General features: G+C 39.0%; 1 protein-coding gene across 5 annotated transcripts in view; it reads left to right on the forward strand.

Annotated features, from left to right (window-relative positions):
* Nucleotides 1-25,064, forward strand: part of LOC132692663 (cytosolic beta-glucosidase) — a 236,060-nt gene that overhangs the window by 47,417 nt on the left and 163,579 nt on the right. For all 5 annotated transcript variants that reach the window (XR_013555333.2, XM_060655334.3, XM_060655330.3 and 2 more), the window contains exon 2: nt 17,643-17,870. Coding sequence is in view for 4 of the 5 variants with exons in the window: in XM_060655334.3 (XP_060511317.1) it covers nt 17,643-17,870 (228 nt within the window). In the remaining variant the exon portion in view is untranslated. The remainder of the gene's footprint in view (nt 1-17,642; nt 17,871-25,064) is intronic.

The following is a 25,064-nucleotide window of genomic DNA, read 5'->3' on the forward strand; positions in this document are numbered from 1 at the left end:
GGACATAAATAGGTGATAGGAGATAAGAGGCACAGAAGCAATTTGTTTGGATTGGGTCACTGCTTAATCCAAATGGCTTCCGCACGAGAATTCATGAAACGTGACAGTGGGCCAGGAGGCACTTGCTGTGACATTTCAGATTCCCCTACCTCTTCTAATTAACCATTTCAAGTATATAACAAAACCTAGATCACATACAGATTTAGTAAGACCCGCCGGTACCGAGGGTAGACCTGTCTGGAGGGGATGTATGGTTCTGCTCTCCCCAGCAATGGACTATGACTCCATAATACCTCAAGTTGGGCTTTTAATTTCTATGATACATTGGTTCTGAAGAGCACCTTTCTAAAAGACAAAAGCTATAGCAGAGCTGCTTTCCGACATACCCTGTCATTAAATGAATTTGGGTATATTGCATGTGTCTAAATACGCCTTAGCAAGTCTAATGAGATGTTTGAAAACATGAAAGCCACATATAGAAAAAGCTTGCTAACACAGGAGTGACAGGAATAATAACAATAAGGGCTGCCCCCCCCCCCCTTTTAACAACTATTATTTGCACCATGCCGGACATTTTACACACTTCCTGTGTAATTATTCCCTTTTCACAGATGAAGACACAGACTCAACGAAGTGAAGTTATCCGGGGTGAATTAGTATATGGGAGTTCTGGAAAAAAAGTTTTAATTACAGAAAAAAACCCTCAAATTCCTATTGAGGCAGGTTGTCAGGAGTTCCTGCCCCATTAGTTAGTGGGCTCACAATTCTTTAGGGTGCAAATATCTGGACATGACCCATCCCTCCTCAAGTCAGTGTCTCCACGTTTACTCACTCCCAGCTCTTCTCACTTCTCTTGGGAAATGGGAACCAGGATTTAAAGTCTGGAGTCTTGCCTCCGTACCTGCAGCATTGTGTGATCCATAAATACTTGTTGGTATGATAAAAAGATTCAGCTGACTCTGAAGACTGTGATTTCTATTAGTCAAAAAAAGGATGCCATTAGCCCCTTTGCACAAATGCCAGATTTATAAAGGTATTCTAGAAAACATATATTAACATGGAATTATTTAAAATAAGGCCATTGTATTTAACTGGCAGAGTCCTTTACCTGGTGCAATTCATGGGGTAGATTTAGGAAGTCCCCCCCCCCCCCCAACCCTCCTTTCTTTGTTTAGTTGTGTTGTACAATGAAAATCTGATTGGTGATAGGAAAATAATGAAAAGCAAATTATTGCTTATAAAATCTTTGAGTTGATTTGCTACTGGAACCAGGCCAGGCAAATTCCTAGAGGCTGAAGTTTTGTGGGGGTATTTTATATCTGCCATGATGCCACTAGGAAGTTACAGATTAACAGCATGGTGCTGTTTATAATTTTCATGTGGAAGAGGGAGGAAAAAGTTAAAGGATTTAAATGTTGCAAGGGCTATTTCTTCTGAGCAGGAGAGGTTTAAATGTAGGGCACCTTTTGCATTTTAAGCGCTTATGGTTGATCCCTTGTCCCACAGTTATGTAATAAAAGAACTTTATTATTATTTTTAAAGGGAAACAGAAAAAAAGGCTACTGAGAAAAATACTTGCCCCTGGGGGATAGCTTTTACAGTGCATGCTGTCCAGGAGTCATCTCCTCCTGCCCCAAAGTTCTAGAACAGGACGAATGCCCTTCTTAGGGTGCTGAGAGTCCAGAATGACAACTGAGTGCAGGAAACAGAGGAATTGCAGCACTGTGGAGACAGGATACACTGCACGCCCAACAGGCTTGGTGGTCCCTAGCCCGAAGAGCCAGGGCAGCAACACAGTCCGCTAGTCCTGATAAGAGAACCTTGAGGAGGCCAGCAAGACAAGGTGGGCTCCTAAAAAGACTAGCTACTTTGAGATCTCCTCTTAGGAGAGACAGTATAGGCTGGAGTAGTGGGTACGAAAACCGTTTATTACCAACAATTATACGCTACCTCCCAGGGAGCCAGTTCTAAATGCATCAACTGCAACAATACATCCGATAAATTTTCTCAGCAATGCTATGAAGTAGGATGACCCAGGCGTTATTATCACTCTCATTTTGAAGATAAGGAAACAGAGGCACAGAAAGGTGGGGTGAATTGCTTGAGGTCACAGAGATCATAAGGCATAAATTTCGTATGCTTATAGAAAATGTGAATAAGAACACAGTCTCCGTTCAGTGACACCTGGCTTACGATTTCACTTTCGTCAGTTACCTAAGCTTTCCTCTAAATCCTTAAAATTAAGGAAAACTCAGATTCCTCCAGTTTAAGTGGGGGTTGATATCAGTGGTAGAAAGTTGTGGGATGGAGTTCAGGACATGGTATGGCACCAAAACAACAGAAGTGGGAAGGTCGCTGTGGCCTCCTGCCACTTCTCCCCTGACAGAGGTCATAAAATGCTCGTGTGAGAGGCGCCTTCCCTACACCTGCAGGAAAGGAGCATCCTTATCTTTGAAGACAGAGGGACACTGAGAAGAACCAGAATAAATAGACCTTGCCGACTTTCCCCCAGTTTCCTCCCCTTACCTCATGCTCCGTGACCTATCATATTCCCCCACAACTGTCCACTCTTCACCAAACCTAGCATAAAAATACTCAAGTTTAACCATTTCTCCACGTCTTCATTTCCTCCGAAGGCTCCCAGGGCATGTAAAACTTAAATACATGCTTTTTGCCTATTAATCTGTCTTTGTCAGTTTATTTTTTAAAAACAAATTTTAAATGTTCATTTTTGAGAGAGACAGAGCATAAGTGGTGGAGGGGCAGAGAGAGAGAGAGAGAGAGAGAGAGAGAGAGAGAGAGAGAATCCGAAATCCGAAGCAGGCTCCAGGCTCCGAGCTGTCAGCACTGAGCTGGACACAGGGCTCAAACCCATGAACCGTGAGATCATGACCTGAGTCAAAGTTGGACACTTAACCGACTGAGCCACCCAGGTGCCCCTCTGTCTTTGTCAGTTTAATTTTCAGACCCAGCCAGGCACCCTAAGAGGGTCGAGGAAAACTTTTTCCTTCTCTACAGACGTAGAGTGCTTGCCAAAGTGCCTGTGCCATTGTAAGGCTTAATGAATGATAGCTATTATTATTATCATGATGCTTTTTCCAGTATACTGTTCCATTCTTCCAAGTGGGGCTCAGATTAGCATAGCGGCAATCAGAAGCTGAAGCCGGTTCAGATTACCGCAGTGCTTTGATGGATGAAGAGAAGCGTGGGGGTTTTTCTACAAAGACAGAGAAAAGTGTCTTTCACTAGATAGCATGTTTCGATGCATCAATGGCTGAATGCAAAGAGACTTAATTGAAAGATAAGAATAATTATAGCAGAATAGCAGAGGCAAAAGCAGTTAAGACAAAAAGCTGCATATGTTAAACAGGACTAAAGTAAATGAAAGGGGAGCGTGAGAAGCCTTTGTAGCTAAAGACATTAGGATCATCAGAAAACAACAACACGACAAGTGCAGAGTTGGAGTTCAAGGGTCAAGTCCCACAAGGAGGACTGAAATATTTCCTCTCACCATTTATTTCTAGAAGAATTTATCACTTCCCCGAATTACTAAATCAGTACTTAAGTTACATCCACGTTCTATTATACATTACACAGTGCAGTCCACATGTGGCACACTCAGGGCACATTCTTCTTCTTTTTTTCTTTTCTTTTTCAAGTAGGCTCCATGCCCAATGTGGGGCTTGAACTCATGACTCTGAGGTCAAGAGTCACATGCTCTACTGACTGAGTCAGCCAGCCGCCCCTCAGGGCACACTCTTAAAAATAATTTTGTTTTTTTGGGCTCCTGAGTGGCTTAGTCGGTTAAGCATCCAACTTCATCTCAAGTCATGATCTCACAGTTTGGTTCATGGGTTCGAGCCCTGTGTCAGGCTCTGTGCTGACAGCTCAGAGCCTGGAGCCTGCTTCAGATTCTGTGTCTCCCTCTCTCTCTGCCCTTACCTTCCTTGCACTCTGTCTCTCTCCCTCTCTCTCAAAAATAAAATTAAAAAATATTAAAAATAATATATATAATGTGTTTTTTTTGTTTTTTTTGTTTTTTTTGTTTTTTTTTTTGCCCACTGTCTCTTCACACTTGGTGGGGGTAGCTCTTGTCTTCTCTTTAGAAATAAACACAGGTGGGCTTAGTGATATTAAGGCTTATTGTATGCTGGAGATTTTCTGTCTTTGCTTAAAAAACATTTGCTTTTAACATTTATTCATTTTTGAGAGAGCACAAGCAGGGGACGGGCAGAGAGAGAGAGAGAGAGAGACAGAGAGAGAGAGAGAGTCTTAAGTAGGCTCCACGCTCAAAATGGAGCCGGATGCAGGGCTCGATCCCACAACCCTGGGATCATGACCTGAGCCGAAATCAAGAGTCGCAAGGTCAACTGACTGAGCCAGCCAGGCACCCCTAAAAAGGAAAATGCTTAAGGCAATTTCATGACATCTGATTATGGTAGATATTTAGAAGAAAGTCTTTTTCTCCTAGACATGCCTGTGGCTTCCTCAGGGTCCTGCCCATTGCTGTGGAGTGCCTAGCATCCTGGGTACAGGTGAAGCTATCTGCTCTGGTTCATCACTTGCTCTCCAGCCATTTGCCTTAGCTTCCATCTGTTTAGGGAAAGTCTGTTCTGAAGCATTTAGCTGCATTAAAGATGTTTGTTTTCAGGTTTCTGCCTTTTCTTAAGATAATGTTAATAACACATTTTTCCCTTTAACGATCATTCTGCCTTTATTTTCTGTTTACTGCAAGATTTAGTTAGAATTAAAAAAAAAATACATTGACTTATTTTTTTCTTGTTAATCTTCCTCTCCCTCCCTCCCTTCCTTTTCTCTTCATTTTTTCCTTTCTTCCTTTTATGTTTAATTGTCAGAGAATGTAGCCTGCACGAATTCTAATATTTGTTAATACTTCAAGGTATTTGAAAAATAATTTTCTGTTTGTTGAGTAACAATCTTTTCTCCCATATGTCTGTCTGTATCTTATGTTATATACACATACATACGTATACACCTATGTATATAAAGTCATACAGAGACATCTGTCTGTAAGAGAATAAGCTTATATACTATGTTAATCAAATTCTCTTTCTCTGTCATTTTCTGAGAGCATTTCTCCTGTTAGTGGAGTTTTCAGTATATCCCTGTTTTTATCACAGGTTTTTTCTTGTATATTTCAAAACTGTATTGATAGATGCACAAAAGTTCGTGATTACTATATAATTTTGGTGGGCTATAACTTTTATTAATATGAGAGTATTACTCTTTGCCCCATATGATTTTTTATTTATATTCATTTTTTTACATTGTTCTAAGTTTTATTTATTTAAGTAATCTCTTCATCTCACTTGAAGCTTGAACCCATGACTCTGGGACTAAGAGCTGTATGATTTTCTGATGAGCCAGTCAGAATTAATGTATTATTAATTATATAATAACGTTAATAATTATACAATCAATAAATATAATTAATATAATATTAATATTGCAAAATCCACTTTATTTTTATCAATATTTACATGGTAAATATTTTTCCTCTTCACCTTTATTTTGTTCAAATAGGACTATTTAATGGGTTTATGGTTACCATGGTTTCAACTTTTTTCTGCCATATTATTATTTTATATTTTCTATGTAATGGTTTCCATTTGCTTTCCCCCTCCTCCTTCTACCCCCACCCATTTATTTTTTCTTTACTTTTTCCCATTGAGTGCGGTGTATCCCAGTGGAGGTGCTGTTGGCATTTCTTGGTTTTGTGTGTGGCTTCTCTGCACTGGGCAGGCCTTCATTCTTGGCCCTGCCACTAAGTATCAGTAGCAGCCCAGTCCCTGGGACGATGGACAGCACACTTGGACATTATCACATGCCTCTGGGTGTTCTACCACTCCTAACCTGGAAACAGGGTAGACATAGGCCTCCAATCTCTCTTCTCTTGTAATTCCAAATTTAATGTTTAATTTTGTCTTCATAACATGTACTTAGATTAAAAACTCAGATAGTGCTGTGAGAATTATAACACCCAACAACCAAGAAAGATCTTTTATGTCACTACTCTCAACTTCTTACTTAGTTTCCCTAAAGCCGAGAGTCCTATCATCTTGTTCTAGTATTTACTTTTGTGTTTCTAAATAGCATACATAGTCATTATTTGATATTGTAGTTGAAAATATAACAGTGACTTCCTATTTAAAAAATTTCTTTTTAATATTTGTTTATTTTTGAGAAACAAAGAGAGACAGAACATAAGTAGGGGAGGGGCAGAGAGGAGACACAGAATCCGAAACAGGCTCCAGATTCCGAGCTGTCAGCACAGAGCCTGACATAGGGCTCGAATCCACGAACTCTGAGATCATCACCTGAGATGAAGTCGATGCTTAACCGACTGAGCCACCCAGGTGCCCTGTGACTTCCCATTTTGTAAGATGAGTTATTTTTTCTTTTAAGCTTGCTGTAGCACCATACTCACAAAGCAAACTTTTTCGTCTCCATTTTTTTCCCATTTTGTTATATAACACATTTTGTTTAAATCTTCATTCAGTTTTTACATCACTGTTTTATATAAAAATTGTGCACAAGTGAGCCACTTAACGTCCTCCGGTTGAGTTTCTTTTCGTGTATGGTTTTGTTTTGCCTGAGAGTTAATGATTGGCTGTTGTTGATGGCTTCCTGTTCTGGGGTTCTTTCACTAATTCATCCCCACACTGTTGGCCAGACACATCGGATGCTTTATCAGTTTCTCATTTCTCTCTTTTTTTTTTTCCTTTTTTTTTTCCTTGGAGACAACTTTTCTGGAACCCTCCACCCTCCTGTGACATGATATTGAAATATATTTCCATAGAGTATAATGTTTTTTCTTGTCACTTTGGGAGCCCTGTCCCTTCTGAAATAGCTTTGGACACCGAATGCTGCGAGTAGATCAGGGAACCTTTGCTCACCACAACTTCAAAGTTCCACATAGAATAGTTATGTTTAATACATTTGAATGTTAATTGCCAAAATAAACATATTTTTGTCTGAAAGTACACCAGGTCCTAACTTATAAATGGCAATTACTTGAATTTTTAATCACATTTCATTTCTCAAATAATTTGCAATAACTTATGAGCATTAAAATAACTTCTGCATATTTCTGTGAAGTGATGAGATAGCAAATATCAATATTTATTTTTAATGCTAAACACACCTCACAGAAGCCATTTTACTTAGCACATACTACAGGTAGCCCCTGCTTTCTGAAAGTTTATGTTATGCCACTGCTCTGCATTAGTATGGTAATGGGGTCATGGTTTTTTTCGTAAAAGTGGAATGTGGTATGCCAACAGGGGATACTCTTCACTTTATGCCATTTCAGGTTACGAAAGATTTCCTAGGAACGCTCTACGTTCAGATAGCTGGGAACCTGTATTTCCATATGTCATTTGTGGCACACGAGAGACATAGATAAATGAGTGAAACCTGGGCCCTGCCTTGACAGAGCTCAGAGTGGAAAGGAGACAAAGGTATTTTTAAAGATGACTCAACATAATGTGTTAATTGTACAGAGTGTGCACTGAGGAGGGCGTTGGTCTAATGTGGAGTCAGGGAATACTTCTAAAAAGAGGTGATGTGGCAATGTCAGTTTTGGGTGTTGAAGCAAGAGTACACACACACACACACACACACACATGTACACATATGCTCATACACTTACTTATTTGTATCTGACATGGTTTCTTTTTATGCAGAGGACTGAAGTCCAAATAGATCTATGTCCTCTCAGAGGGTATTGTCATGGCAAAAGTGAAAGTGACACGGCCCCACTTGTAATGATGTCTTCCAAATCAGGAAGCCAAGGGTCCCATAGACCTAGTCATGCAAGTATGGACACGAATCTTAATTGTAGGCAAGTTTGCAAATATTTTCAGTTAGAGTGATTCCTTTGTATGTCCTCTGGTATCAAGAGTAGGCCATGGAGAGAAGAAAAAAAGAGCAACTGGTCACTTTTTGTGTAAATGTAGTTAGTGTTCGTTGCGTTGCATCTAGAAGAGAAGAAAAAGAATATCTGTTGAGCCTGTACCTTCTGCCACGTACCTTGCTAGTAGTGCTTTTGCTTTCGCTGAGTTGATCTTACTAGAACCCCATGAAGTAGACACTATCTTCCCACTTTGTATGTACAGAGCAGTGAAGTAAAGGGTAGAGACAGGATTTAAACTCACCCATGCCTGACTCTAGAGTGCTATTTTCATAATACTTGGAAGCCTTGGAAATCTTTGATTTTAGGTTTGTGGGTGATATCAATATTTTACATTTTTGTGGGAATCCCTTCTATGTCCTAACATGGTGAGGACTTTAGAGACAGTTTATTTTCTTCCAAGTAATTAAAAAAAATAGGGGCGCCTGGGTGGCTCAGTTGGTTAAGCATCTGACTTCGGCTCAGGTCATGATCTCACAGTCGTGGGTTCGAGACCTGTGTCAGCTCTGTGCTGACAGATAAGAGTCTGAACCCTGCTTTGGATTCTGTGTCTCCCTCTTGCTCTCTGCCTCTTGCCCGCTTGTGCTCTGTCTCTCTCTGTCTCTCAAAAATAAATAAAACTGTTTAAAAAGTTTAAAAGAAAAATAAATAAAAGAAGCTTATAATTTCTTACCAAAAAATATTGCAATGATCTGCTAACTGGGGGGTCTTTGTGTCTCTACTGCGTTCTTTCTGCAGTTCACCCTCAACATTGCTACTGAATTATGCATTTGCTTTTTCCCTTATCAGGTCCACTGTGAGAACTCTTAACTCATTTTTCAACACTTGCCTTAAGTATTTCTCCTGCGCAAGTCTATCTGACTCCCAATGACAAAAGTAACTCTTCAGTGCTTTCTTCTTGATTCTCTCATAGTGTTTTTACAATATATTAATGCAACTGTTACCTTGATGTAGTCTAAGAATTTAGTTGTCTGATATCAGCTAGATTGTGAGTTTGAGATGTTTTGGATATTATACAAATGGAAATGTATCATTGTATGTTTTTTGTAATTTGCTTTTTCCCTCTCAATATCATATCTGGGAGATTTATGCATGTTGATCTGTATACATGTAGTTCATTCACTCCTTACTCCAGTATAATCTTCATGGTATGACTGTTCTATAGTTTATTTATTCATTTATTGATTAATTGTCCTGAAAAGGAAACTTCAGCTGTATCCAGTGTGGGTTTTTGTTGTTGTTTTGTTGCAGTCATGGATATATATGTCTCCCGGTTTGCATTTGTAGTAACAGGATATATGGTGCTATGCGAATTATTAGGTTTTGGTTTATGTGCTTCTTCAACTTTACTAAATATTTCCGTATTGCTCTCTTACCAGCAGTGTATAAACATTGCTGCCATGCAACAATCTCTCTAATGCTGGATATTGCCCAATTTTTAAATTTGTGCCAACTGTGTGGGTGTAGAATGGTATCTCATTGCGGTTTTCATTTGCATTTTCCAGATTTTTAATGATCTCTTACATTTTTTTAAATGTTTACTAGCCATGTGTTTCTCCTTCTGTGAAGGAACTGTTTACATCTTTTGTCCATTTTTCTATAGTCTTGTTGGTCTTTTTAATTGAAATATCCAAATGCAATTGTGGATTTGTCTATATTTTGCAGTTCTGTTAGGTTCTGCCTCGTGAGTTTTGGATCTCTGTCAGTAGGTGCATAAACATTTAGGATTGTAAGTCCTCTTGATAAATTGACCCCTTTAATTTTGTGAAATGACTTTTGTTATCCCTAGTAATATTCTTGCTCTGAAATCTACCCTGTTATCATTATAACGATGCTACTTTTCTTTGGTTAGAATTAGCATGGTATGTCTTGTTTCGCCCTGACACTTTTAACCTTCTTTTGTCTTTATATTTAAAGTGGGTTTCTTGTAGGGAGTATGTAGCTGAGTCTGGCATTTTTATCCAATCTGATAATCTCTTTCAATTGTTTAGACTCATTTACATTTAATGATATTATTGATGTGGTTGGGTTTAAATCGACCACCTTGCTATTTGTTTTCGATTTCTTCCATCTGTCTTTTATTCTCATTTCCCTCTTTTCCTGCCTTTCTCAGATAACTTATTTTTAATGACTCTATTATATATTATTTCTTGGCTTACTAGCTCTAACTCTGTGTTTTATTATTTTAGTGTTTCCTGTAGGATTTATAGTATACATCTTTAACTTGCTACAGTCTACCTTCAAGTGGTATTATACCACTTCATGCATAACTAAAGACTTTTACAGCAACATCCTTCTATTTTTCCCTCCCTGGCCTTTGTGTACTGTTGCCATACGTTTTATGCCTACATATGTTATAAACTCTATATTACAGTGTGATTATTTTTCTTTACTCAATAAATTATCTATTAAAGAGACTTGAATAGTAGAAGAATCTTATGTATTTGCCCATGTAATTACCATTTCTGGTGCTCTTCATTCCATCGTGTAGATCCGTACCTCCATCTGGTATCCATTGCCGTCTGCCTGAAGGACTTTAATGCATTGAGGGTTTGCTGGTGATGAATCCTTTGAGCTTTTGTATGTCTGGAAAAGTATTTAGCCTTCATTTTTGGAACATATTTTTACTGGAATAAAATTCTAGTTAAATTTTTTTTCCCCCTTTCATTATTTTAAAGATGTCACTCCATTGTCTTCTTGCTTGCATGGCTTGTGACAACAAACTACTGTATTCTTATATTTGTTCCTCTAGACATTACACATCTTTATCCTCTGGTAGCTTTTAAGATTTTTCTCTTCAGACTGGTTCTGAGCAACGTGATTATGCTTTGGCATAGCTTTCTTCGTTTGTCTTGTGCTTGGGATTCACTGATCTGGGATCTGTAGGTTTATAGTTTTTGTCAAATTTTTAAAAATTCAGTCATTATTTCTTCAAAAATTTTTTTTTACCCCTTCCTCTTTTTCTCCTTTGGAGATTCTGATTACATGTATATTAAGCTAAATGAAGTTGTCCTAGGGGTCGGTGATCCTTTGTTTACATTCGAGTCTTTTTTCTCCCCCTCATGTTTCATTTTAGAGGGTGTCCATTGCTATGTCTTCAAGTACACTGATCTTTTCTTCTACAGTGTTTCATCTGCTGTTACTCCTATCTGGTGTATTTTTCATCTCAGCCATTGTAGTTTTTATATCGTGAAATTCAGTTATATCTGTCAGTTGAGCGTCTGACTTCGGCTCAGGTCATGATCTCGGGTTTGTGAGTTCGAGCCCGCGTCAGGCTGTGTGCTGACAGCTCAGAGCCTGGAGCCTGCTTCAGATTCTGTGTCTCCCTTTCTCTCTGCCCCTCCCCTGCTCATGCTGTGTCTCTCTCTGTCTCAAAAATAAATAAAAACATTAAAAAAATTAAATAAAATAATTTAAAGAGTAAAATAAGACTGAGAAACCATCAATGCCTGGTCCCTTTCCATGTTCCTCTCTCTAGAGGAAGCCCCTTTAACTCTTTCAGGTAATCCTTTTGGTATTGACTTTTATTTATTTATTTATTTATGTTTATTTTTGAGAGAGAGAGTGCCAAGTTGAGGGGGAGGGGGTTAGAGAGAAGGGGGTACAGAAGATCCAAAGCGGGCTCTGTGCTGACAGCAGCAAGCTGGGTGTGGGGCTGGAACTCACGAACCATGAGATCACGATCTGAGCTGAAGTTAGATGCTCAATGAACTGACCCACCCAGGCACCCTGACCACTATATTTTAAACATTCTTATATTACCAGTTCTTGATTTTTGTCCTGTTGTAGGCATAATCTATTGACTTCTCAATGTGAAAGGTGAGGATTTACCCACTTGCCCACTTTCTCTCCCTTAGCCCCCTGCTTTTCACTGACCCTACGCACAATTCTAATAGCATAAAAAGCGGGGAGTTACTGCTAACTTGTTATAGAGTTTCTGTTTTACAAGATGAAAAGAGTTCTGGAGATGGATGTGGTAATGGTCCCACAATGGTATGAATGTTCTTAATGCCACAGAACTATCCAACAGAACTTTACACTAAAAAATGGTTAAGGTGGTAAGTGGTTTTATGTGTATTTTACCACAATTAAAAAATATTCTTATCAGAGCATATACTGTAATGTTTACAGATTGAATGGAGGAGTTTGAATGGATACAGATGAAACAAGATTGGCACCATGTTGAAAATGTTAAAGCTGAGCCACGGGTTCATGGGGCTTCGCGGTATTATTCTGTCTACTTTTGTGCATGTTGACAATTCCATAATAAAAATTTATACTTGAAAAAAATCATACTAGATATTCTATGAGTTTAATTTTCTTGGAGAACTTTTTCTTATAGCTTATGACATGCTTACATGGGCTGGTTAGTCCCTGGGTTTGCTGCACAGCTGTATCCTTGGAGGTCTCTTTTTACCATTAGCCCAGACATACCCTTTCTTGATCTTTTTCTGCTGAATTCCTTGTTTCCTGGATCCTAGAATTTTCTCTCTTGGTATGTATGATTATTCTGGTGAAATTTATCCTCCTGTAATATCCAATGAGAGGAAATTTTTTTTCAATATTCAATGAGAGCTCATATGTGTGATAGTATCTTTTTTCATTATCACACTTGATTAATGGTTGGAGGGTTGGATTTTTGGTGCAGACATTGAGGAGTCATTTCCCCCTTCCACCCAACTTTGTGTCAAGCTAGTTGCTTTGTTGCCTCTTTCTCAGGTAGGGTTTGTTTCTTATTTAGAGTGTGGCGTCCTTCCATTGCCAGCCTTATGTAAACATCTTCATGTGGCTTCCCATCTTTGATAAGATTTAGACTTTGCTCCTTTCTGCCTGGTCCCAGAAGGCCATTAAAATGGCAGCTCACATCATCTGGGATTGGCAGATGCTCTCAGGACAAAAGCCTGCCTCGTTATTCATTTGTGCTTCTGAATTGCCTCACTCACTTTATTTTTGAGTTACCTACCATCCCACCAGATCAGTGGCACATTTAAAAATGTAGTTCCTATATTTCATCCAGAAACTGTAGTTGTCTGAAGGATGTCTCAGGGTATGTAGTCCATCTGAAAATGGTAGTCTCATTCCTTATAAAGGATAGTCACACTTTTAGAATACGGGCATAATTGCATCTAGAGAAAATCCGTAGTGAACAAGTGAGTTATTGATACCACTAATTCAGCAAAATTTACATTAATGTACTGATGAGTCCCACCCACTATATGTTTTTTTATCAAAATAACAATTATAATGGTTAATTAAAATTCAAATTTTAGTTTCTCGTGGAAACAATATTGCCTAGATATGCTCTAACTAGTGTACGTGTAGGATGAGCTGCTCCACATTTTCCTACTAACTGACATTTACCTTTCAAAATTGCCAGAATTTGTTTTATGCACTTTCAATGGAGTATTTTCCAAAAGGTATAATAAATCATGTTATGCACTTCTTAGGCTCTATAAATTGACTAGCACAGGCATCAATTGACTCTTCCTTCATCACTCAGAGTAATTGTTACTAAAAGTAGCATATTTCATTGGAAGGACTTAGACTTCAAAATCGGGCAGATCTGGAAATACAACTTGGCTTTGCTACTTACTACCAGTGTGCTCTTAGACAAGCCACTTACCAGTGCTGGGGAAGCCAGCTTGTACTGGTTCACCAGTACCTACTGTTAAGCTTTCAGCAATTTTGTGAGCTGATTCTTAACATATTCATGATTCAAAATTAAATTATAGAAATTTACTAAATTTTATTATTCCCCATGCCCCTGTAAATAACCCAAGGTTACTTAGCTTATTCTTGTATCTGTATAGAAGAAATACTGTATAATGCTGGGCTACCATTCATCTCTTCCCCACCCACCTTCAGTGCTATCCCCTTGATTGCTTGAATTTGGCCATGGTGGAAGTATTAACACTGTAGGAATTGGCCAAGTGCTGCCAAGTCAGTATTTAATGTATTGTTTTGTTGATTGTCAAGACCTAAGAGAGTGATAGAGACAATCTTAATAATTCAGAGTAAAGTTAAAAGTGTGTCACATCTGTAGCGTTACATTGTAAGTAGGACTGATGTTTGAGGAAATTTTCCAGTGTTTGAAAACATTATCCAATTCAGTGAAGACGTAGCTCATATCACTGATGAACAAGTGAAATTCTGTTGTTTTCCTTTTATCTTGCCTGTTAATTTAAGCAAACATATCAGTTAACATTCACATAAGAACTACACACATTTGTTAGGTCGCAGCCATAGCTTGGCTACCAATATAAAAATTTGGCAAAAACCTAAGTGAGCGTTCTATGAGAATCAGTTGGCCATATGGAATTTATAGAAAGAGCATTACATATTATTTGGAAATTGTGTATTACATGGCTTTTGTGTCAATAAAATTTCTAATTAACGTATGTACACATACTTTATTTTTATTTTTTTTTAAAGTAAGCTCTCTCCCTAATGTGGGGCTTGGACTCACAACCCCAGGATCAAGAGTAGCATGCTCTACCAGTTGAGCCAGCCAGGTGCCCCCACAGTTTTAAATGTATAGCCAGTTGTTAATATTTACTAGAACACTATTGCTTAAACTCTCTGAGATTAAGCTCTTCATCTGTTAAATCACTTATCCAAAACTATGAGCACCATACTTGACTAAATTGTATTTTAGTATTCATACCTGTTTCCTTCTAAGATTGGATATCAGTATTTTCCCCCATCCCTCTAAACCTCATATATAGACATAAATTGAGAGCCATTGGAATGTATATAGCTTTTTGCCTCTATATTATGACTCCAGAGTATAGTAATTTTTAATATTCATGATTTCTTTGTATAGATACTTAGTATCCTACTTGATTTCAACTGTCATTTTTGCTCTTGTCAGAGCTCCTCCTTTTACTAGCCTCTTCTGTCTCCCCATGGTCCCCTCCCATAACTTACAGCCTATTCTGTCCTTGTGTGGGTCCAAAACCTAATACCCAATCCTGTTTGAATTGTATGCACAATATGAGTAAGTAGATGCTAAGTGAGACCTGAAAGACCTTCCTGTAATTGCTTTGGTCTAGTCTACTCTATCTGTGACCTCCTTTCTTATATAAAAATTATTATGAAGGGCACCTGGGTGGCTCAGTCTGTTAAAGCATCATACTCTTCATTTTGGCTCAGGTCATGATCTCACAATTCGTGAGTTCGAGCCCTGCATCAGGCTCCATGCTTATAGTGTAGAGCCTGGTTGAGATTCTCTCTCTCCTTCTCTCCCTGCTCCTTACCCGCTCACACATGCGCGCACACACACATGCACACAGTCTCTTGCAAAATAGTAAATAAATACACTTTAAAATAAAATAATTATGAAATATTTTAGACACATTAAAAGGGTTGGGAATCGGGGCGCCTGGGTGGCTCAGTCGGTTGAGTGTCCGACTTCAGCTCAGGTCATGATCTCACAGCCTGTGGGTTTGAGCCCCGCATCAGGCTCTGTGCTGACAGCTCAGAGCCTGGAGCCTGTTTCAGATTCTGTGTCTCCCTCTTTCTCTGACCCTCCCCTGTTCATGCTCTCTCTCTGTCTCAAAAATAAATAAATGTTAAAAAAAAATTAAAAAAAAAAAAGGGTTGGGAATAATGTAATAAATACCTACCCGTATGCTCCTAACCCAGTTTAAGGAAGGAAACATAAGAATTGCAGTCACACTCCTCCCAGGTTCCATTACCCTCTTTTTCTCCCCAACAGTAACCACTAGCCTGAATTGACCATTCCCAGGCATGTTATACGTTTACCTTGTATCTATATATTCAGAAAATACACGGATTGTTTTTACATATTTAAAAATATACAAAACATGATAAATGTATATGTTCTTTTTTTCGTATTGTATATATTCTTTAAAAAAATCAGTAGGCTTCATATTTTAGAATAATTTTAAGTTTACAGGAAAATTGGGCAGAAAATCCTGAGAGTTTCCATATACCCCATTCCCCTAGTTGCCTTACTAGTAACATCTTGCATTACTGTGGAACAATTATTACGACTGATGAATGAATATCGATGCAGTATTATTAAATAAAGTTCATAGTTTATGGGTTTTGATAAATATATCCACAATTACATTATCATGTAGCATAGTCTTACTACCCTAAAATTCTGAATTCCATCTCTTTATCCCTGGATACATTCTTTTGAATCTCAGTTTTTTTGTTTGTATAACTTCATAGTTTTGAGGCTGAGTCCATTTGGAGTCTAATAACAAAACACCATAAACTGGAAGGCTTATTTCTCACAATTCCAGAGGCTGCAAGTCTGAGGTGAGAGTGGCTGGGCAAGCGCCTCTTCTGCATCACAGATATCTATGTTTTCACATGGCACAGAGGACTAGGGAACTCTGGGGTCTCTTACAAGGGCACCAACTCATTCATGAGGGCTCCACCCTCATGTCTGAAGCACCTCCCAAAGATCCCACCTCCTAATACTTTCACATTGGCCATTAGGATTTCAACGTAAGTTTTGGGGGATACAAACATTCAGAGTGTAGCACAGGGTTACTCTCTGATTCATTTCCCTTAACTGCTGATTAGTGTTTCCTCTGTATGCTTATACCTCAAATTAATGATCTGTTCTACTGTTGGTAGAATGTAGGTTGTTTCCAGGATTTTGTTAGTACAGACGTCTCTGCCTCAATGATCTCATATAATCTCTTTGTGAAAATACATGAGCATTTCTCCAGGGTATGTACCTAGAAGTGGAATTAGGGAGTCACGAGATTTTTAAAATTACTCCTTTATACCATAGAATGCATTTTAACTACCATTTTAAACAACATTTCTATGTGTACAGATATTCCAAATCTAATGCAATTTTTACTTTCTGTTCTTCTAATGTGCAACACTCTCTCTTTCCTGTGAGGTTTTGGATCTTAGCTGCCCTTTTTCTATTTTGTATCCACCCCCACTTCCCAGCAATTCATCTTGATGACCCAACTTTTCCTTTAGGTGTCTGTCTAAAAGTCATTTTTCTAAGAGACCCCCGACTCTAGTCCACATCTGGATAAATGCCCCTCCTTGGTTTTCTGGCAAAGCTTTTACCTCAGCTGTTTTGCAGTTGCCCATAGCTAACTTCTCCAAGGACAGGAAGCACAGCAGAGTTCGCCCTGGTATCTCCTGTGCTCAGCATAGAGCCTGACACATAACATTTGTGGAATTAATGGAGGTATGAATGAATGAATGTAGGACACTAATATGTCAACAGCAGCAGAAACTAGTGCCCTCCCCACAGTAATTGACTGGACCATTGCAGGCTCCAGTGGTAACTAACAGAAAATAGGGTTCAAGTGTAGAGGGCCAAAGACAAGGTCCTGAGACTCCATCAGGCACAGCAAGGACAAGACGTGTCAGTCATGGCCAGGAGGAGATATTTTCAACTCAGACATTCATAAGCTGGGGCCTGCCTCTGTTTACCAGCTGGGAAATCTTCAGAAAATGAACCATGAAAGCCTGTGATGCAGCAGCAGTATGCAATCATTTTTCATTTGCTACCAGTCAGCTTCAGGGATCAAGGACAGCTAAACACATAACTCGCTCATGCATGTTATTTTAAAGGCATATTTTAAAGTTATAAATATGGTACATTGAGTTAATGAGGTATGTTCTTTTGGCGACAAATATTTACATTCCACATATGCCTCTTGATGTCAAGAGTGTAACCGTTTCATTTTCTTCTTTTTCTCAGGAGGCTGGGATGCAGATGGAAAAGGCCCTAGTGTCTGGGACACATTCACCCATCAGGGAGGAGAGAGAGTTTTCCAGAACCAGACTGGCGATGTAGCTTGTGGCAGCTACACTCTGTGGGAGGAAGATTTGAAATGTATCAAACAGCTTGGATTGACTCATTACCGCTTCTCTCTTTCCTGGTCACGTCTGTTACCTGATGGGACGACAGGTTTCATCAACCAGAAAGGCAAGTGTTTCTTAAAAATAGAAGGTTGCAGCTTTAATTCAAGGTTATTGCTGCAGTCTGGCATAATTAATCCAGTGTGCTGTTCTGCAGCCTAGCTTTGAAATTGCAAGCTTTTAGGGTGATTATAGGATAAATTTTTTGAAATAGGTTTGCATTAGCTTTCTTAATAATATTCTGTTTTCCTTTAACTGGAGATATTTGTTGGGAGGGGCGAAATAGATGGGCAGGCAGGGGGTGGGAATAAGTATTTCATTGATGTAAGATATGGAGTGTTTACCTGAAGGTGAATTTTCCAAAAGTTATGTATTAAACTGTTTTCAATCGTGTTAGGCTGTGATGAGTTATGAAAAGCCCTGCAGAACTTGAGAAGATTTGGAGCATTTCAGTTGGAGCTGAACTGGTGGAGCTAATTAACTAGCAAAGAGATTAGCACCAAGGCATGTGAAGTTCACTTAATTAGGGATTAAGTGCCAGCTATATCACTTACTATCTATGTAAGCATCTCTTGGGCATTTTTTCATGACTCAGTTTCCCCACAAGTAGAAAGGAATACTATAATAGTTCCTACTTCCAAGAGTTGTGGGAAGTTTAAGTGAAATTAACTCTGTAAAGTGCATTATTTACATAGTAGCTTGTATATCATAAAAGCATTCAAATAGTGTTAGCTATTATTCTTATTGAGCTTTGTAATTAAAAAGACTACTGTCCTGGGGTGCTTGGGTGGCTCAGTCAGTTAAGTGTCTGACTCTTGATTTTGGCTTGGGTCATGATTTCACTGTTTGTGAATTCGAGCCCCGCATCGGGTTCTGCGCTGACAGCACAGAGCCTGCTTGGGATTCTCTCTCTTCCTCTCTCTCTCTCTCTCTGCCCCTCCCTGACTCATGCTGTCTCCCTCTGTCTCTCTCTGTCTCTCAAAATAAGTAAATAAAAACTTTACAAAAAAAAGACTACTGCCCTCTTTGAATGCCTGTTATTTATGAGACATTTTAAATACATTTTCTCAAATCCCCACAATCAATGAGGAGAAGGTATAATTAATCACATTTTTTACAGTGGTACACATCCAAATCCAGATATTTTGTAAATGGTGGGTTTGGAATTTAAACCTAAGGTCTAGCTAGCTCCTTCCACACAACAGTGCTGGCAAACTATAACCTGAGGGCAAAATTTGGCCTGACTCCCATTTTTGTAAATAAAGTTTTATTGCAGCACAGCCATGCCCATTCGTTACATATAGTCTGTGGTTGTTTTCCCATTACCTTGGTAGAATTGAGTAGTTGGTGCAGAGACCATATGGCTGCAAAGCCTGAAATATTTACTACCTGGTACTTTACAAGAAAAGTTTTGTGACCCCTGTACTACAACATAAAGTCTTCTTAATAAAGAATCTTTATTGCTACTTTGTCCTGGGAAATACTTCACACTACTCCTAGGGTTGGGACTAGGTGAGGCAAGTGATGTGCCCAAGGTGCAAAATCCAAGGAAACGTTGACTCTCAGGGTCTTGCAAGTGCAAGGTGGGCACTTGCAGAAACCCCAATGAAGGCGCCTGCTTGCCTCATCCCGCTTCCAGCCTGCAGTGCCTTCACTGATCCTCAGGGGCTCTTTTTTGGGTAAGTTACCTGATTTCCCACATAGTAAGAACCACCTGTGACAACAATTGCTAGGTGGGCATATGTACTTGCAAATGTTGATTTTTATGTAAGGTGGGGGAATCTGTAGGTTGTGAAATGCAGCTGCAACTTCAGATAAGGGATAACACAAGATTAGCAAGTCCATTGCCCAATCTAAAGACATTAGCTCCCCTGACTAACTCCTGTTGGTTGAATGTCTAGTTTCTTGACATCACAGACCAGTTTTTTTTTCCTGCCTTGAACACACATTAACTTGTTCAGTTTAAAAGTGAACTAATAATTTTCTGCCTTCCTCATCCATCATCTATAACCTTCTCTCTTCTCTGGCACCATTATACCCCCAAAAGTCTAAAAACTAAGAGTAATCTCTGAATCTCCTCTTATTTTGCTTTCTACCTCTAATTGGTTGCTAAGTATGATCCATTCCACTTATGTCTCTTTAACTTCTCCCTCCTGGCCCTCTTCTCTGCCTCTGCCCTGGTTTAGCTCTTTATCATTCCCATCAAGGACTTTTTGATATACCCATGCTGGGTCTAACTACTTTCACACTTTCTCTGCCCTTTAATTCTTTGTACAAAATCCCAAGCCTCGATGTATAGTGCACACTCCTTCATACACCGTTTCAGGTTTCATTTGACTTAGTCTTAACTCACCTCTGTTACATTGCAGGCTGAAATTCCCTCATGCATACGACCCATGCAGTTGTTCTATGTAATTCCCTAAGCACATAACCCACTACTTATTAAACGTACTATGCAATTTTCCACCTCTGTAGGAATTTTCTTAAACTCTTTTCTCCTGCCTGGAATGGCTATACCCACTGAATATCAACCCTCTTGGTAAGGCCAGCATGGATGTTTCTTCTTCTTTACACTCTCCCCTGTTCGAAGACAGAATACGTCTTTGTTTTTCTATTCCCATAGCACATCATAAACCTCTTTGAGTATTTCTCACATTTTTTACTCTTAGCATTATTATATCCCCTGTTAGATTATAAGCACCTTGAGTTTAATTCAATTCAACAAATGTGTCTTAAGTATCTACTGTGTGTCAGGGACTGTGCTAGGTACTTCTTTGAATTGCCTATAGTGTATGGGCAGATAATTCTGCCTCACTCACCCGCGTAACAGTATGGTGTCTTACAAGGAGGAATTCAGTAAACATTTACTGAGTTTAAGTGAATTAGGTCAATAATAATCATAAAAATAACCCTAAAGCTAGTAAATGGTTGTGTTTTCTTGAGCACACAGTATGTATAGCTCAGTGTGCCGAACATTGCACCCTGCTTTTGCTGATTTAATGCTCCTAATACCCTTATGGGTGAGGTGCTTCTCTAAACAGGGAATAATGGTGATCTGGGATGGATCACCATCTGGGATGGAAGGCTGGGTATAAATTTGCCAAGGTGGCAATTTAGTTAGTGCTGAATTCAACCTAGGTCTGTCTAATGTCAAACATGTAGTATCTACTCTAGAACCTTCTTTAGCCTCACTAGACCATTTCTACTCCCTGTGCTACAATTTCTCTGTTGGTGAAATGAAGCAAAGGCACTACATCACCAGAACTCTTTCCACTGCTCTAGTCCATGATTCTGGGTGTTTGGAGTTTTCACTGAATTTCCATTTGGATGGTAAACAATGGAAAAACTTGAAAACACACACACACACACACACACACACACACACACACACACACACACCAAAACAACACTTTCCCCGGGCCAACTTGTAATACAGATCCATAACCCCTTATCTGAAATTCTAAAATCCAAAAAGCTCTGAATACTGAATCCTTTTTAGCAAGTTTAATTTTAAAAATAATTTGTCAACAAAAGCTAACCTGAATTGATGCTTTTTTAAAATTGAAGAATAATGGATATACAATATTGTATTAGTTTCAGGTATAGAACATAGTGATTTAATATATATATATATATATATATATATATATATATATATATATATATATATATTACTAAATGATCACCACAATAAGTCTGGTTACCAGGTGTAATCATACAAAGTTGTTATGATATTATTGACCATATTCCCTATGCTGCACACTATGGCTCCATGACTTACTGATTTTATACTTGGAAGATTATGCCTCTTAATCCCCTTCACCTATTTTGCTCATCTTCCCTCCTCTCTCCCCTGTAGCAACAATCAGTTGTTCTCAATATCTGAGTTTGATTCTGGTTTGTTTTCTTTGTTCATTTGTTTTTTAGAGTCCATGTATAAGTGAAGTCATATGGAATTTGACTAATTTCACTAGGCATAATACCCTCTAGGTCCATCCATTTCACTACAAATGGCAAGATTTCATTCCCTTTTATGGTTGAATAATATTCCATCACACACACACACACACACACACACACACACACGCACACAGACACACAGACACACAGACACAGACACCACATCTTTATCCATTCACCCATCGATGGATATTTAGGTTGCTTTTATATCTTGGCTATTGTAAGTAATGCAGCAATGAACACAGCAGGTCATATGTCTTTTCAAATTAGTGTTTTTGTTTTCTTCAGGTAAATATCTAGAAGTAGAATTGCTGGATCATGTGGTAGTTCTATTTTTAATTTTTTAAGGAACCTCCATACTATTTTCCATAGTGGCCACACCAATTTACATTCTTATTAATACTGCATGAGAGTTTCTATTTCTCCACATCCTCACTAGCACTTGCTACTTCTTGATACTAGCCATTCTGACAGGTGTAAGGTGTTATCTCATCCTGGTTTTGATTTGCATCTCCTGATGGTTAGTGACATTGAGCATTATTTTCATGTGCCTTTTGGCCATCTGTATGGCTTTTTTGGAAAAGTATCTATTCAGGTTCCCTGCCTATTTTTTAATCAGGTTATTTTTTAAAATATTTATTTATTTATTTTTGAGAGAAAGAGGAAGAGGCAGAGGGAGAGGGAGACAGAGAATCCCAAGCAGGTTCCCTGCTGTCAGTGCAGAACCTGATGTGGGGCTTGAACTCATGAACCGTGAGATCATGACCTGAGCTGAAATCAAGAGTTGGATGCTCAACCAACTGAACCACCCAGGCACCCCAATCAGGTTGTTTTTTGATACTCAGTTTTACGGGTTCCTTATATATTTTGGACGTCCAACCCTTGTGAAAATTTTTTTACAATGTTAGGTGATTTCACTTGGTAAGAATATTTATATAGTTTATTGCAAAAATGTGGGGAATATGCTTAGCAATCCCCCAGGCTTACACCAATGGGTTAACAAGGCATAAAGAAATACAGAGCTATAGAATGCTCATACTCAAGTATGGGTAAACCAGATTGGCACCTCAAAAATAGGGGGGTGCAAAGGCACCCAAGAATAGGGAGGCGCAAAGGTGCCAAGAATAGAGAGGTGCACAGGCACCCCAAAATAGAGAGGGGGTGCAGAGCCCCAGAATAGAGAGGGAGGGGCAAAGGCCCAAAATAGGAACAGGCGCAAAGGTGCCAAATACATAAGTATATGAAATAAACAAGATTAGATATTCAGGGTGGAAGCACCCCCAATTTAGTACTATAGCAGAAAAGCTGCTTTCACAGGAGGAAAGGGCCCAGTACTGTGCTGCAGGCGATGCAGCTCAGAGCAGAGATGGTTAACAAAAGAAAAGGTGGCTTATTAACCCTGAGGTTATTTCCCCTATCTGTCTCATCCCCTAGGCTAGCTAAGATAAACAAACACAGCACCTCCTGTCTGCCATTAACAACCACCTGCCCATCTACCCAGCGCCAGGATTTTGTTTTATATTGACCCAAACCCCAAATACTGTATATTTTCAAATTCCCCCTTTTCCCTCACATCCCCAAGTTAATGTTGACAGTTTCTTTGTCTCTTTGTACATGCCCATCACGTTTGTAAGCCTTCTGATCTTAATAAATACCCAGCAAAAACCCTTATTTGGGGCTCTTGTCTTTTCCTGGACATTAGCCATCTCCCGCTCTAATCCTGCGTCTGCTCTTTTGCTGGCCAAAAGAGAACTTTAGACTTAGAGTCTATGACACAGAAATATTGAGTGAGACTGATCCAGACCCACTGAGGGTATTAACTTAGTATATGGTATTTGCTCTGTATTTCCTTTCTAAAAATCCAAAAATTCGGAACACATTTCCCTCCAGGATTTTCAGATAGAGGATTACTGTACCGCTATGTCAACATATCAAGCTATTTAAAACAAATATGAGATATATACAGAAGTACATGGAGCACACTATAGATCAACTATCCAGGAACAGGGCAGCAGAAAAGCTGGAGGGGGGTGGTGATGAGACTGGAGATACTGGGGCCACTTGCACAATGTGGGAAGATAACTCATGCACATCTCATGTGAGGATCACGTGCCCCAGCACTGAGCTCTTTATGTTTGCCCCCAGCTTTTGTAAAGTCATAGCTGATTAATATTACAGACTTTTCCATGAACAAGAGGGCACAGGAGGTGCTTCCAGTCGGCAGAATTTCAATAAGCGGTTGCTCACTGTTGTGCAGTGATCTGTTGAAGCAACTGGAACTGTTTTAACTCAGAAAGGCCATCATTTGTTTTTTTCTGTTTAAACATTTTCTCAAAGAGCATGTAAAGAATTGGAAAAACCCTTGTCACTATCCTTTACAAGGCACCCCGTTTTTTGTGTTCTAACTCCTATTCTAAAGCTTGATTAGAGGACATTTGGAAACGTGTAAAACCTATGTTCCCAAACTGTAAGAATATTTTACAAAGTGGAATTGTTACACAGCCTTTCTCTTTCAAATGTCAAGTCTTCGAGGTTTAACAAGAAGAGATTGAGCTGGCAAAAGAAATCACATATTTCTGTAGTTCTCAGCTGTTCAAGTTCATTTTCATTTCTGCCACAAATGTAAGTTTCAGATGATTAGTAGGGGACCCAGGTATTGGAAATAAAAAAAAGGAATGTCTATGCAGAATTCCTTATTCACTTTAGTATTTAAAATATGAGCACAGTTAGCAGGAATGGTAAAGTAAATAACTAAAGAAACATTTATTAATCTGCTACTCCATATCAGGCAATATATTAGGCTGAATAATGGCCCCCAAAGATGCTCACATCCTAATTCATAGAAACTGTGACTATATTATCTTACATGGTTAAAGGGACTTTACAGTTGTCATTACATTAAAAATCTTGAGATGAGGAGATTATCCTGGATTATCTGGATGGTCCCAGTGTAATCACATGAGCCCTTATAAGAGGGAAGCAAGAGGATCAGAGTCAGAGAGAGAAAATACAGGAACTGAAACAGAGGTCAGAGAGGAGAGAAGATGGTTATACTGTTGGCTTTGAGAATATTAGAGGGGCCACGAGCCAAGGAATGCAGGCCGCCTCTGGAAGCCAGAAGAGGCAAAGAAATGGGTTCTCCTTGAGAGCCTCCAGAAAGAACTTAGCCTTGCTGACATTTTGATTTTAGTTCAGTGAGAATCTTTTTGAGTATCTGATGCCCAGAACTGTAAGATAATAAATTTGTGTTGGTTTAAGCCACTACATTTATGGTAATTTTTTATAGCAGCAATAGGAAGCA

Source organism: Panthera onca, chromosome B1 (genome assembly GCF_046562875.1).
Source record: "Panthera onca isolate mPanOnc1 chromosome B1, mPanOnc1 haplotype 2, whole genome shotgun sequence".
NCBI classification, from domain to species: Eukaryota; Metazoa; Chordata; class Mammalia; order Carnivora; family Felidae; genus Panthera; species Panthera onca.